Source organism: Hyaloscypha bicolor (assembly GCF_002865645.1).
Source record: "Hyaloscypha bicolor E unplaced genomic scaffold K444scaffold_56, whole genome shotgun sequence".
Taxonomy (NCBI): Eukaryota; Fungi; Ascomycota; class Leotiomycetes; order Helotiales; family Hyaloscyphaceae; genus Hyaloscypha; species Hyaloscypha bicolor.
The window spans coordinates 2,692,841-2,705,841 of record NW_020194558.1 but is presented as its reverse complement, the minus strand read 5'-3'; the positions used below and the strand labels follow the sequence as shown (position 1 = coordinate 2,705,841).

Here is a 13,001-nt window from a genome sequence, read left to right as displayed (position 1 = left end):
AAACTCCCTGCCTCCCTCGCCCCTTTCACCGCCTGCCTGCAAACCCACTCACACTCACCCTCTCTCCACTTTCCACCCTAAGCCAGCAAGTCCCAAGCCCAATTTATCCATCATCCGGTCTTCCTTTCTCATCTGAATGAAGGACGGGGCCAAGACTTCAATACAAAGAGATGCGTGGGGAGAGGGACACCGGATGGCAGGGGAAAATGCGGGGTTGGGTGGTCCGGATGGGTTTCCGTGGTGGAAGACCACAGCTCACTCCTCACAGAGCACATGTACGCGGCAACAACCAAGCAGTACCGCGCTTGGTCTCTCTACTGTGTGTAAACATGCACTCACAGACACCATATATTCATTACTTGGTAGCCCAGCGCCTATTCCTATTCCTATTTATCCGTCTCTCTTATGATCCGTCCCCCGGTCCCCATGTCTCGTGCCACTCATCTCAATCTCCCCCATTCTCTCATGTATGCAAGTAACGCAACGCAACGCAGTAATGCCATTATGCCCGTAGAGAAACAAACCCCTATCGAGTCCCAAACGAAAGTAAGAAACCCGCCTTCCAACGCCAAACAAGTCCCCACACAACCTTCCAGGCAACCAACCTGTTAATTCGCAACAGTAGTCTCCCTCAATCCACTTGGTCCCTTCCCGCGTCTACCGAGCAATGTGGCCCCCTCGAGGTTCAATTCAAACGCGCCCTTGCGATTCCGAACCTGCTGCTTGGCAGCCGCCGTCACCGCCGCGCTGTGCTGTCCATATCCCTTCTGCACCGGCGCCTTGGCCGTCGAGCCCAGGTTCGTGTCTCTCAAACCCTGTTCAACAGCGTGAACATCTGCTGCTGTAGCAGCCGGCTTAGGAACTTTAGCTGGGATGGCGTTGTCGTCTTCGTAGTCTTCATCTTCTTCGAGGAAGTCATCCTCTGCATTGAGGCCGTTCATCGCTGCTGCACCGCGGTAGCCTTGCTTGAAGTTCTTGCGGCGCTTCCCTTCCTCTTCTTGTCTGTGAACGGCATAGCCGACATCGAACACCTCACGAAGGTTGACAGCACCGGGAGATCGGAAATCCATGCGTTTGGAGCCAGGCGATTCAAGCGCCGCGGGGTCGAAGGCGCGCAGTTGCTTGTTGCGTTCCACGGCTGGGGTAGCGAGAGGTGGAGCGTCGAAGGCGGGGTAAGTTGGTTCGTCGTGGCCTTTGATCCATGGGTGGTCGAGGAACTGTTTGATAGTGTATCTTCTGTTGGGGTCGACGGTAAGGAGATGAGATACAAGGTCTTGAGCTGGCTTGGAGATGTCATCCCACCATGGCGAAAGGAAGGTGTACTGTCCCTTTGCGACCTTCTCGGTGAGAACCTGAATACTCTCGTCGTAGAATGGAGGGAAGCCGCAAAGTAATGTGTAAAGAACACAGCCCATTGCCCACATGTCGACGCTCTTCGAATATCGTTCATCCTTCACAATCTCCGGTGCCGTGTAACCAACTGTTCCGCAAGGCGTCATCGTCTGGTTGTCCCAAACAACCTTACTTAAACCGAAATCGGCAATCTTGATCTTTCCAATACCGCCAGCTCCAACCCCCTTGATGAACTCTCCTTCATCAACCTTATCTTCATCTTCTGGTCCTCTCGGTTTTGGGTTCTTGGTCGGAACAAAGGGAATTGGAGAGAATAATAAGTTTTCAGGCTTGATATCTCTGTGATGACGTCAGTGAAGGCCACGAATATCTTCAAGTAGACAAACCGGTGAACAACACCCTTCTCCTCGTGCAGATACTCTAATGCCTCTGCAACCTGAGTAATGACGTGTCTAGAAAGATCCTCGCTGAAGTATGTGAGACGAACGATCTGATGGAACAACTCTCCTCCTGGTGCCAACTCTAATATAATATAATAGTACTGTCTCGACTCGGAGAAATCGACGAGCTTCACGATATTGGGATGGTCCAATTGCCGCATGATCTGAACCTCCTTCAAGATATTTGCTCTCTACGACCATAAGTCAGCAATTGGTCCAAGGCAGGCCTAGCATTTTCCCAATAAAATCTGTCAAGTTGAAAGTAAGAAAGAGTAATCCGCACCTCCACGACCTTTGGTTGCTTTTTGAAGTCCGGATGAAGGTGAGCATCTCCCTACGTCACCCACGGATGTTGGCAAAGGTCTTTCAAAAGAGAAAGAGAGCTGATGAATAACGAATGCTAAAGAAATGTTGACTCTGTCGTGTCAAAATACTTACCTGACTTTGGTTCATTTCAAACTTGCGGACGACTTTGATGGCCACCTCTCCTATTTCCCCATCCAGATTGCGCGCTCGGTAGACGTTGCTGAAGGCGCCGTCGCCCATCTTTTCTACCAGCTGCCATCTCTCCAATCCCGGATATCTTGGCAGTTTGCCCTTACTCTCGTTCTCTTCCGCAACTATCCGCTTCAGCTCCTCCTGGTCGACCTTCTTGCCTTTCTTCTGCTGCTTCTCAGCCTGATGTGCTGCCGCATTGTGGGCCTGCGCTCCCCGATTTCTCTGATCTATATCTGCCGCCGAGTATGCGTCGCCGCCTTGTACTTGATGTGCTTGGTGAGCCATCATGTTCGGGTCGGTGTTGGCGTAGTTGTTCGGTGGAGCTGCATAGTCGTAGTTGCGGTTTTGGTGTTGATGGTGTACGTTGACGGGCGAGACATGCGTAGTTGGGTCGTCTTGGGGTTGGTTTGCCGTCCGCCCTTGCTTCCCTGCGAAGATCGTCAGCAAAGACATTATTCACTTCGGCAGCGGGGTAAGCAAAAGGAATCACGAACCGTGGCGGATGAGGTTCTTGATGGACTGTGACAGAGACATGATATTAGAAATCTGTGTTCCTCCAAAGAAAGAGGTCCGGGCAGGTGCGTAAGGAATGGAGCCGTTGAAACGAATGGAAACGTGCAGGAGCGACGAGGATGAAGTGGGAATCGGCAACAACGACGTAATAAGCGAGCAGGGGTTTTGGATAAGTGTAAGTGCAAGTGCAAGTGCAATAGAAAGGGATTGATGGATTGATAGTCCTCGACGTGCTTGACAACGAGAACGGAGAAGATCTTCCTGCGCACTTCTTGACGGCCTGTTGAGTGGATGATAAAGAGAAGGTGTATTCGGAAAGCAAAGTCAAGCCACGGACGGCAGCAGTCCTTGGTTCAGCGCCGGGAGAGCATTTTGGATTCCAGCATTAGAAAGCAAGCGTGGGTAGTGGGCGCTCTTCCGGGGTGCTGCAAGTGGCTGCACATTCAACGTCATCGCTGCTAGCGCACAAGCGAAGACCCCTCGTCATTCCAGCAAAGTTGCAGCAACCGACTTGTATGAGCCCCAGATCAAGATCAAGATCAAGGCTCGAGATGTGCGCCCAGGAGCTGTTGTCCGAATCCGAGCCCAGCCAGAGTATTGTTGGAATGCCTAACAGCCGGAAGAAAGTCCCACTGGCATTTCTGCTTTGTTGCTCCGGATGCTGCTGCATTGTCTGGCTGCCCTATCGCTTGATAGAAAGATAAAATGCACAGTGATGACTACAGCAACGCTGCATCCTGCAGTACAAAATCTAGACTGGCGGCTGCTGTGCAGCCGTCTGATAACTCTCAAACGCAGATGCAGTGGTGACTTGCTAGGAATATTTCGAGAAAAGGCCTGTACTCACGGAGAACATTTTGGCCTCGGAGGGCTGCCACTCAGCCAAGGATGTGCAGGTTTCTGGTAGGTCTGCTTCTTGCTGCTTATCTGATTCTCCAATGATTTCCAAAAACGGGGAGATCAGAGCCTTGCTTCGTCGTGCAAGGGATGACGAAGGGGAGGAATGGACGAGTCGCGTAGTCGTTCGATCTCAGCCGAGACGGCCACCAAAAATGCTGGTAAAATAAATTAAGTAATCGTGGTATTGGAAAAGCACAGAAAGTTCGATTTCGCTGACATCTCAATATTGGAGTCTTTGTTGAAAGAGGAGTATTTGTGTTGATGAATGGAACGCGGATGCTTCGGCGATTTGTTCGCCTTCCTCTAACTAGTTCTAATGCAATGCTCTCTAACTACATATGTTAGTTCCCACATGTCCCGAGTCATCCACATCCACATGTGTGTAAAATTTGCCGTGTTCATGATGTTGGGCAGAAAATCCAAAAACGGAGATCAAAGACAGGTACAAAGTAATTTAGATGCGGGAGGTGATAGGTTGGGAGAACAGTGATTGATAGACACAGTGAGCTCCAAGCTACGTTTCAGATAACTACCCAAATACTACGAGATCTGCACCACCATCGTCACTCAAGCCTCAAGTCTTAGCCTCTTGACCAAGGAAATGTGCCTACGGGGACGGAGGTCCTCCTCCACAAGTACCTGTTACCTCCCAAACCTTATCCCTTCAACCCCACAACAGCATCATACTGTATAGAAGGCACCACGCACGCGCCAACATACTGTACTTGTACCTCCCGCCTGTAAATCCACACTATCCCAAACACCCCTTCAACGCTCCGAGAGGATCGTTCCCTACGTCAGACCCGTCACAGAACAAGGATCACCAGACCTTCAAAATTACAAACGATCCATTGAGATAATCCCACGATATAATCAGCCTCCTCATGCGTCACTGCGTCATTCCGCTGCGCTTGGATCTGATTTGGCATCAAAGGGGGAATGATCTGCTGTCCATCCATAAATGATGCATGAATCACGTGATAGATCTCTAACCTCCTTTTCTGGCACAGCCCTTTTCTCTTGAAATCAACTTAGTGTTAATTGTGATGAATGGGTTCCAAACATATCGTGGAATCATTCCTGTTCCCGAGAAAAGAGTTGGTACCGAAGAAACAAGCCCCGGCAACCCCGAGCTCGGATTCGGACTGGCCGTATTCGGCTTCGATGGAGTTTCGGTCCCAGAGATGGTGACAGTGACACTGACATTTCTTACCCGATACCCCATCGCCAGTAGACGTGGTGTTCCGGAGTACTGGTACCACCGTTGAAGCACATAGGGCTTGAATTTGGTTTGAAATGCCTCCGGGATCGAAGAGTTATGAAGTCTGAGAAAAAGGGGGACTGAAGGGACGTCGTTTTCTGATGAAGGCTGGACTACGGCCTTGAGTCAAGTCTTTGAGGAAGGCGGCCGGGCTGACTCACGGGAGATGAGTAGAGTGCCATGCAGAGACTGGTAAATAAACCATTGCAGCTGGAATGAAATCTTATTCCAGGAGGCTCAAGCCCTGCTAGGAACTTGACCAGTTGCAAAAGCTGCTTCAACCTCGCAGGGATTTCGTGAACTCGATGAACGTGAAGAGTGAATTTAATAGTTCAAAAATAGGAGAAGAAATCACGAAATTGAGGAGGTTGGTCTTTTTTTCGGCCAATCACCAGCGCTCCGTGTTAAAAAAATGAGGAGGTTGGATTTTTCTCCGCCAACCAGAGCGCTCGATTATCTTGAATTATCTTGATGGGATTCAGAGGAGATGGAAGAAGTTCAGATGCAGAGGATGAGAGGGATGAAATGTGCTCTCCTATCCTCGTGGAATGCCCAAAACCGCAAGTGACTAAAACGAGATGTGCTATTCCCCATCAACGATTACTAGTTCTTTCGGAGGAAAAGGAAACGATGCAAAATGAGGAGTACTGTAACAAAACGCCATCCTACAACACCCATTCCTATCATCCCAACTCTCGCTCAAAGACCCATGCGAAACCAAATCAAATCAAGCCCGCTCTCGCAGCCTCTCCACCACCATCATTCAGAATTTCTTCCATACGTGCTTTGCCCCGTCCAATCCCACCCTCGCCAACACCCATCCTCCTCGCTACATATCTCTGTGCCACCACCCCCGTGCCCAGCGTAAGAACCTCCTCAACCCACTCCGCAACCCACTCCCTGGGATCAACACCACCACTCTCAATAATCTCCGCAATCTCCTCTGGTAAATACGGATTCTGGTAACCCTGATCCTCTCTCCCAAAGAAGCCACTGTTCTGCTGCGTCGGAGAAGTAGGCGAAGCAGGCGTAAGCGGAGATGGAGCATCGAGCCATCGAATCCACTTCGCTGGTACCGATTGAGTAACTGTGTAGAATGTGATAGTGTGGACTGGATCGTGGAGATAGATGGCAAAAGATATCAGCTCGTCTGGCTTCTCTTTCTCTTCTACCACGCCTCCTTGTTCCTTCTCCTTTGCAGGACCTTGGAAGAGGTCTTCTGGTGCTTCGTGGGAGATAGCTTGGACAGCGAGAAAGATATCGCTGCTTCGGACGGGATTGCTCTCGCTGAGGTTCTCAGTTGCTCGCTGAGCAGCTGCTTCGAGCCCTCCGTGTGAGGAGAAATATTCGTTTGCATAAGCCTCAGCACCGACTCGAACAAGCTTCGTGCCTTCGATAAGACCTTTGACTGCACCTAAATCGCGATGTTCATTTGCTTGACGCCACCAGGGCCCGTCGCTCCAGCCTGCGCTGCCTCCTGTGTAGCCGGCTTCAGAGTTACGACGTGCGGTGGACTCGTGCCCGCGCTGGATAACCATGAGATCCCCACCTTCAACTTGTGCCATTACGCGGGAGAATGTAGAGTAGATGAGGGGATCAAGGGAGGGGTAGCCAATGAAGTCATGGGTGATGTGTATTTGAAGGCGTTCGTGGGATGAAATGGGAGGTGCGAGGGTGTGAAGTATGTTGGTAAAGGTTGGGAGGGCTCTTGATCGTAGTTCACCACCTTGAATTATTAGCTAGATAATTGGGATTGCAACATCTATCTTACCGAATCCTTGTAGTACTCCAATGTTGCCTTTGACTTGTTCAGCCCATCGCTTGGCTTCCTCATTGTGTTGGATCTCTTTGACGGCTGCCTCAGCAGTTTTGACTGCAGCACTTGCTGTTGCGAAGATGCCACCCCACCAGCCACCTCCAGTGGGCGTTGAGGCTGCTGGCTCAGCTGGTTCAGCTGGTTGGGTAACCTGGGCTTTCCTCTCTGCTTCTTGTAGATCACTGCTTGTAGCTGAGGGGGTGAAGCTTGTGTGGTATGACCGAGTGCTCTCTGCTGACTTTCTGGGGCCACTTGCTTTCTCCTCGCTGTTTCGCGAAGAAGCTGGAGGAGGCGTCGCAGTCGACCGCTTTACTGATTGTATACGGGGGGTATGTGGTCTACTGGGAGGTTGTTGCGCTCCCAGATTCTCTAACTCGGCCAATAAGTCCTGCTCTGATTGGGACGAGGGCGCCTTTGTGGACTTGGGAGCTCCCTTGACAGGCGTTTGAGCTTCGTCCTCGATTCCCTCGAGCAGTTTGTTCAATTCATCGTCGGTAGGGGCAGCCTTGGACTTCTTGGTGGCCATCTTGGGCTTCAATTTGTGTCATAGAACGAAGGCAATAAGTGTGAAGCTATCCAGAGAAGTAATAACGGAGAACTGGCATATCCAATACGCTGTCGTTGGCCCTGTCCCAGGCAGGCCAATTCGTCTCTGCATTAAATTTAGCGCGGGCTCTGATTGGCTGACGCCCTGCCCGCCTTAGCCACACCTGAACCAAAAATCGGAGAGAATAGTAACCCATTCACAATATCAAACGACCACCGACCACACCCAACGTAGCTATTGTTGCTCGCGAATTCAATCCTTCAATTGTTCCTCCTTCCTTTCACCCAGATGCCATTCTCGATCTCTCCTTCTTCGCACTTTCTCTTCTGCAAAACTCTTCCACATCAAATTTTGTCGTGAGACATCGTCAGAAAAGTGTTCTTACACTCCTCTGGAGGATTACAAGACCACGCAACTGATCGTTCTTACGATACAACAACTTCTACAAAACTCTACGTCACCGACTCTCATCATGGGTCGAACCAAATCTCCTGTCCTCAACACTCGCGCGCCGCCAAAACCTGTTGAAGCTGCGCAGGCGTCGGAAGCCATGGAGACCCCCTCAGGATCCTTCTCCTCCGTCGCAAATTCATCCACTTGCCCGAACTGCGGTTCTGTCTTCACTGACATGTCTACTACGGTTTGTTTCCCTCGAGATTGAGTTTTCCATCGCGTTTTTTACAATTCTGACTTAATACAGGACTTCAACAATCACGTGGCTTCATGCACAAGACCAAGCACCGCCGGCAGCGTCAGTTCTGAGAGCACTCTATCTCCTCCTCCCGAATCTCCAAGTATTGGTCCAGCAAACGCCATCGCTGCCCAAAATCGAGGCGTTGAGGGCGCTTCTCGATCTATCGTTGACTTGGGTGGTGTCGCTGATAATTCACACGGTCATGGCCAGGATCGGCCCGTTAATCAGCCCGTCCAAGAGCAAGACGATGCCACCTCCACTCAAGTCCAGCAAATCACTAACAACGATAGTTCCAACCAAAACCAAGGCGACGAAAACTTCAATCAAACCGTTGTCTCTCAAAATCCTATTCAAGAGGACGATAAAGACAACTTTGCAATGATTACCATCGCCCCCTACATCACTGGCTCATTTGATCATTATGAGTATGAGGCAGTCAAGGAAGACGAAAAGAAAGACGAACCGGAAGCCGATCTGAAAGACGATGAGAACGATCTTGAAGATCCCAAAGTTTCTGATGGATTGAAAGCTACTGATGAGCAAGACAACTTGGAGGATCCCGTCACGCCCAACAATGAAATCGACACTACCCAAGTTATTGAAGAGGACCTTTATGGCGCCGATACTCCTCTTGCTGAGTCTACAACACCTCAAGTTATCGAAGACGACATCTACGGTGCTGATACTCCACACGCTGACCCTTCCACTCCCCAAGTCCCTGAAGACGACATCTATGACGCAGATACTCCCCGCGCTGAGACTCCCACACCCATGTCAGCTGCTGAAGCCATTGGTGAATCCATCGTCAATGGAGTTGAAGCTATCAAAGCCTCTGAGGCCTTGAGCACCGCTCTCCTAGAAACAGCATCTGATGTCAGCAAATTGGAAGTTCCCGCCGATTCCAACGCCGGTGGCGCAGATATTCCACCATCCGCAATCGACAGCGCAGATCTTCCTGTACCATCGCAAGTTACTGCCAGTTCCGACAAGCAAGTTGATTCTGAAGTGTCTTCCCAAATTACGGGTGACATCGAAGAAAAGGTTGAGAGAGTTGTGATCAAGTACAACAAATTTACACCAGTCTCCGTTTTCCAAGACTTCTTCAAAGGTGTCGATGAGATGTCATACAAGGAGTTGTATCACCGTACCGCTGTTGTTTCCGACGTCTTGATGGCATATCAAGATGAGTTTGATGATGTCAATAAACAGCTCTACAATTACGAGCAGAGAAAAGCCTTCCTGAAGGAAGTTGCCGATGAAAAGAAGAAGGCGGACGAGGACCAGAAGAAGATCGATAACAAAGAATCTATTCTCACGGAAGACAGCTTGTTGACGGATCTGTACTGGAAGTATCAAGAAAAGTTGAAGCTTAGAGGCAGCCGATGGCTCGCATTCTTGGTCGAGTATGAACAGAATGGTGGCGAACCACAAGATGTCGAGCGTCTCAAGAAGCTTCATGAGCCGCTCTTTTCCACTGCTCTGGCAAAGAGACAGCGCGCATCCAAAAAGGAGGCAGCAAAACCAGTGAAGGAGAAGCTCGTCAATGGAGACTTGCCTCCGTTGAAGAAGGCCGACCACGAGCCTCATTTCAAAAGACGCAAGATCCTCCAAGATCGTGTTGTATTTGACGAGAAGAAGCAGTCGGATATTTACCAACAACCCTATAATTCGAAGATGACTGGCAATCAGAAACTCTTGGATCGAAATGCCGTAGGCTTTGGAGAAGACGTATTCAACGAGAACGGCCGACCCAAGAGAAGCACCGCCAAGCGCGCATTTTATGATACAGAACAGAGCGACACAGCTCCCGATACCGAACCCGAAAACCTCCCGGCCAAGCGTGCGCGCACCAGGAGAGTCTTGGATGATGGCATCGCATCCCCCGGTCGTCCTCAAACCTTTTTCGCATCTCGCGACGGCACACCTGCCAGACTGTTTGCTTCTGGTAAGAGAGTTGGCCGCCCACCAGGTTCGAAGACTAAGAACCCAGGTGGCAAAGGTCAGTCGAAACTCAACACCGTCCAAGTTGCCGAGCCGTCCGAATTCGAGGCAGATGATGGTGAAGCACAGAACAGCCAAGTTGAATCCCATGCTCAGGAACTTGAACCAGCACAAGAAGAACAGCTCCAAGCTGCAGCATCTTCTCTCGTCGCTCAAACTGTAGTAGAGGCAAATGCCGCTGCAGGAGGACCAGTCAAGAAAAAGCATGCTGGAGGTAGACCAAAGAAGAATATCGCAGTTGAAGAATCCCTCACTGGCCCATCAAGTGCTCCAGCCGAAGAGATCCCAATCGCACCAAAGCCTAAGAATAAAGGCGGACGTCCTCGAAAGCATCCGGTTCCTGCAGGTGGAGCCAAAGCTCGTGGGGGTCGTGCCAAGAAGCAACCTGCTGATGAACAACCTACTGTTCAAGCCGGCGAGGAGGAGGAAGTTATCCAATCTACGGAGCATGACAATGAATCATTGTTTCCATCGACGTCTACATCAAGACCGACTACATCATCTTCTGGTGGGACCGACGCTACATTTGACGGACATCAACCTCGTCGTACTGCCACGCGCGGAAAGTCTCAGGCTCAAAGCGCATCCGTTAACCTTGAAGATGAGCTTAATGCCCCAGGTCCATCTGTCTCAACAAACGGCAGAGGAAAGCGTAGCAAGCGCACTGTTACTGGAGAGGACACCCAACCCGCAGAACCCTTTGAATCGGCGGCTCAGAGCGGCGACAGCGACGGAGAGAACATCGTCGTCGACACTTATCGTCCCGGTCTCCTCGAGGAAGTTACACCACCAAAGAAGCCCATTCGAAAGGCTGTCCGTGCCAAGAAAGGCAAGGCTAATACACAATCCGCCCTTCAACATATCGCACCTCAAGAAGTCACCCCAGAGCGCACTGGCGAGGCTTCAAACAATACTACCGGAAGACCAAAACGCAAGAGAACCGCTGCTCTTCCTGAATCATCTATCGACCCCGACCAACTCGGCGAGTTCCTCTCTGATGACGACGGTGAAACCCCACCACCACCCAAGAGACGCAACGCACGAGGAGGCAGAAAGGGCAAGTCCTTCAAGCGTGAGCAGACGACTGACATTGATACTGGAATTGAAGGCGACAGTTCCGTACCTCCATCGAGGAAGCGAGCTGCTCGTGCTGTTACGAAGAGAAGAGCCATCAAGCAAGAGATGGTTGACGAGGATTCAAGTGGTGACAGCCAAGTCCCACAACCCCCCAAGACCCGCAAGTCACGCACAAATACATTGATCATCGCCGAAGGAGCTAACCCAATGGCTGTCCAAGGCGGCAGCATTGAGGGAGAGATCGGTGAAGGTTCTGCACCTGCACCCAAGAAGCGCAATGTTTCAGGAGGCAAACAGGCTGCTAAGGATGTTGAGATCGTCGGAGAGAATGTTGTGTCAAAGAAGCGCAAGTTACCAGCGATTAGTAAGGGCAAAGGTGCCGCATTGGGAGATATCTTTGAGCCTGGATCTATCATGAACGAGGGGGTCGATGTCCACAATGGCGACGAGAATGCTGGTTTCGAGTTGGATGGCCACGACGACATGGGTGACGCAGAATCTGCACCTCCGGCTAAGAAGCGCAAGACTCGCACAGTCAAGGGCAAGGCGGCGAAGACGGAGTCAAGTGGTGACTTCGAAGACAGTGAGGATTACGCTGGCATGGACCCAGCTGAGGCCGAGCTCCTGAAGAAGAAGAAGCGAAAGAGCAAGAAGCTTGCTGATGCTACGAAGGCACGATGGGCCAGTGGTTTGATGAAGGGACCGATGGAGAAGCGCAAGGCGACCAATGCTGCGAAGAAGGCTGCGAAGTTGGCTGCCAAGCAGGCGATTGAGGGTGGCATTGCTCCTGCTGGCGTTGCTGGACCTGCAGATGTTGATATGGATATGGGAGGAGCACCTGCTGCACCTGCACCTGTTATAGGTCAATGGCAGGCTTTTCAAGGAGGAGATATCACTGCACCAGTTACGGGTAGAGGTGGAGGTGGAGGCGGAAGTGGAAGTGGAACTATGGAGAATACTGGAGTCGCTCCGGCAATGGCTCCTCCTGCACGTTCGAGCACACGAGTCCGAAAGCCGACTAGTCGGGCCATGGGCCTTGATGGTGCTGATGATTCCGAGGAAGAAGGCATGCCCCAGAGCGAGTATGATCGATTTCAAGCATTGTCGTCTCCCAAGGGAGGCTTTGATTTGGGAAAGAGAGCCAGAAAGTCCTATATTGGATTTGAAGATGAAGACAGCTCCTAAATGGTCGGGTGATTGTCATTCCAGTTGCTGTCTTTCTCCCAAGGGCGGGTTTTATTTGGGAAAGAGAGCCAGAAAGTCCTATATTGGACACGACAATGAAGACAGCTTTTGCATGATCGAATGATTGGTCATTTGTAAATAGAAGACCCAGAATGCTTTGCATCATGAAACGAAATGAAATGAAACATAAATAATAAAACCAAAGTGCCATTCTCCATGATCTCTCCTCTTGAATTGTACCTCAACTACTAGTGCCTCTTACTTCCCTTGAAATAGCTTTTGAATTGGCTCGATCTGATTGAACATATGACAACCAGGAAGCCTGCGGCGCTGCGGCATGAATTCAAAGGAATATCATAAACCTCCCTGAGTCCTTGCTAGCATGATCCAATTTCGAAGTTATGCGAAGTTACCAACCCTCTAGTATATGAAAATACACTGATCCAGCACCTCCCCATTTCCAGCATCTCCTCCCACTCCAGCATCTCCTCCCACTCCAGCATCTCCTCCCACTCCAGCATCTCCTCCCACTCCAGCATCTCCTCCCACTCCAGCATCTCCTCCCACCCCTAATATCCTTCCTTCAAAACATACTCGTAGAGCGAGCGTCTGAGTTTGGAGGGCTAATGGTGACAACGTTTCATAGAGGAACAGCGATTTCAGTCGAGGTCTTTGGGTCGCGATCGGTGCTATGGGTGGCATCGCAGAGTGGTGTC

General features: G+C 50.7%; 3 protein-coding genes across 3 annotated transcripts; 1 reads left to right on the top strand and 2 right to left on the bottom strand.

The window, feature by feature from the left end:
* Window positions 1-148: 148 nt before the first annotated feature.
* K444DRAFT_662725 (Pkinase-domain-containing protein) lies at window positions 149-1,986 on the bottom strand. Its single transcript, XM_024886739.1, has 2 exons — window positions 1,740-1,986; window positions 149-1,692 (listed from the first exon to the last, which is right to left on the bottom strand). Exons 1-2 carry the CDS (start codon window positions 1,952-1,954, stop codon window positions 609-611), a joined length of 1,299 nt encoding a protein of 432 aa, XP_024738629.1. The 5' UTR covers window positions 1,955-1,986; the 3' UTR covers window positions 149-608.
* Window positions 1,987-5,346: 3,360 nt separating this feature from the next.
* K444DRAFT_662724 (uncharacterized protein) lies at window positions 5,347-7,384 on the bottom strand. The gene is made up of 2 exons (XM_024886738.1): window positions 6,737-7,384; window positions 5,347-6,691 (listed from the first exon to the last, which is right to left on the bottom strand). Exons 1-2 carry the CDS (start codon window positions 7,305-7,307, stop codon window positions 5,688-5,690), a joined length of 1,575 nt encoding a protein of 524 aa, XP_024738628.1. The 5' UTR covers window positions 7,308-7,384; the 3' UTR covers window positions 5,347-5,687.
* Window positions 7,385-7,542: 158 nt separating this feature from the next.
* K444DRAFT_662723 (uncharacterized protein) lies at window positions 7,543-12,494 on the top strand. Its single transcript, XM_024886737.1, has 2 exons — window positions 7,543-7,968; window positions 8,029-12,494. Exons 1-2 carry the CDS (start codon window positions 7,801-7,803, stop codon window positions 12,283-12,285), a joined length of 4,425 nt encoding a protein of 1,474 aa, XP_024738627.1. The 5' UTR covers window positions 7,543-7,800; the 3' UTR covers window positions 12,286-12,494.
* Window positions 12,495-13,001: the final 507 nt, after the last annotated feature.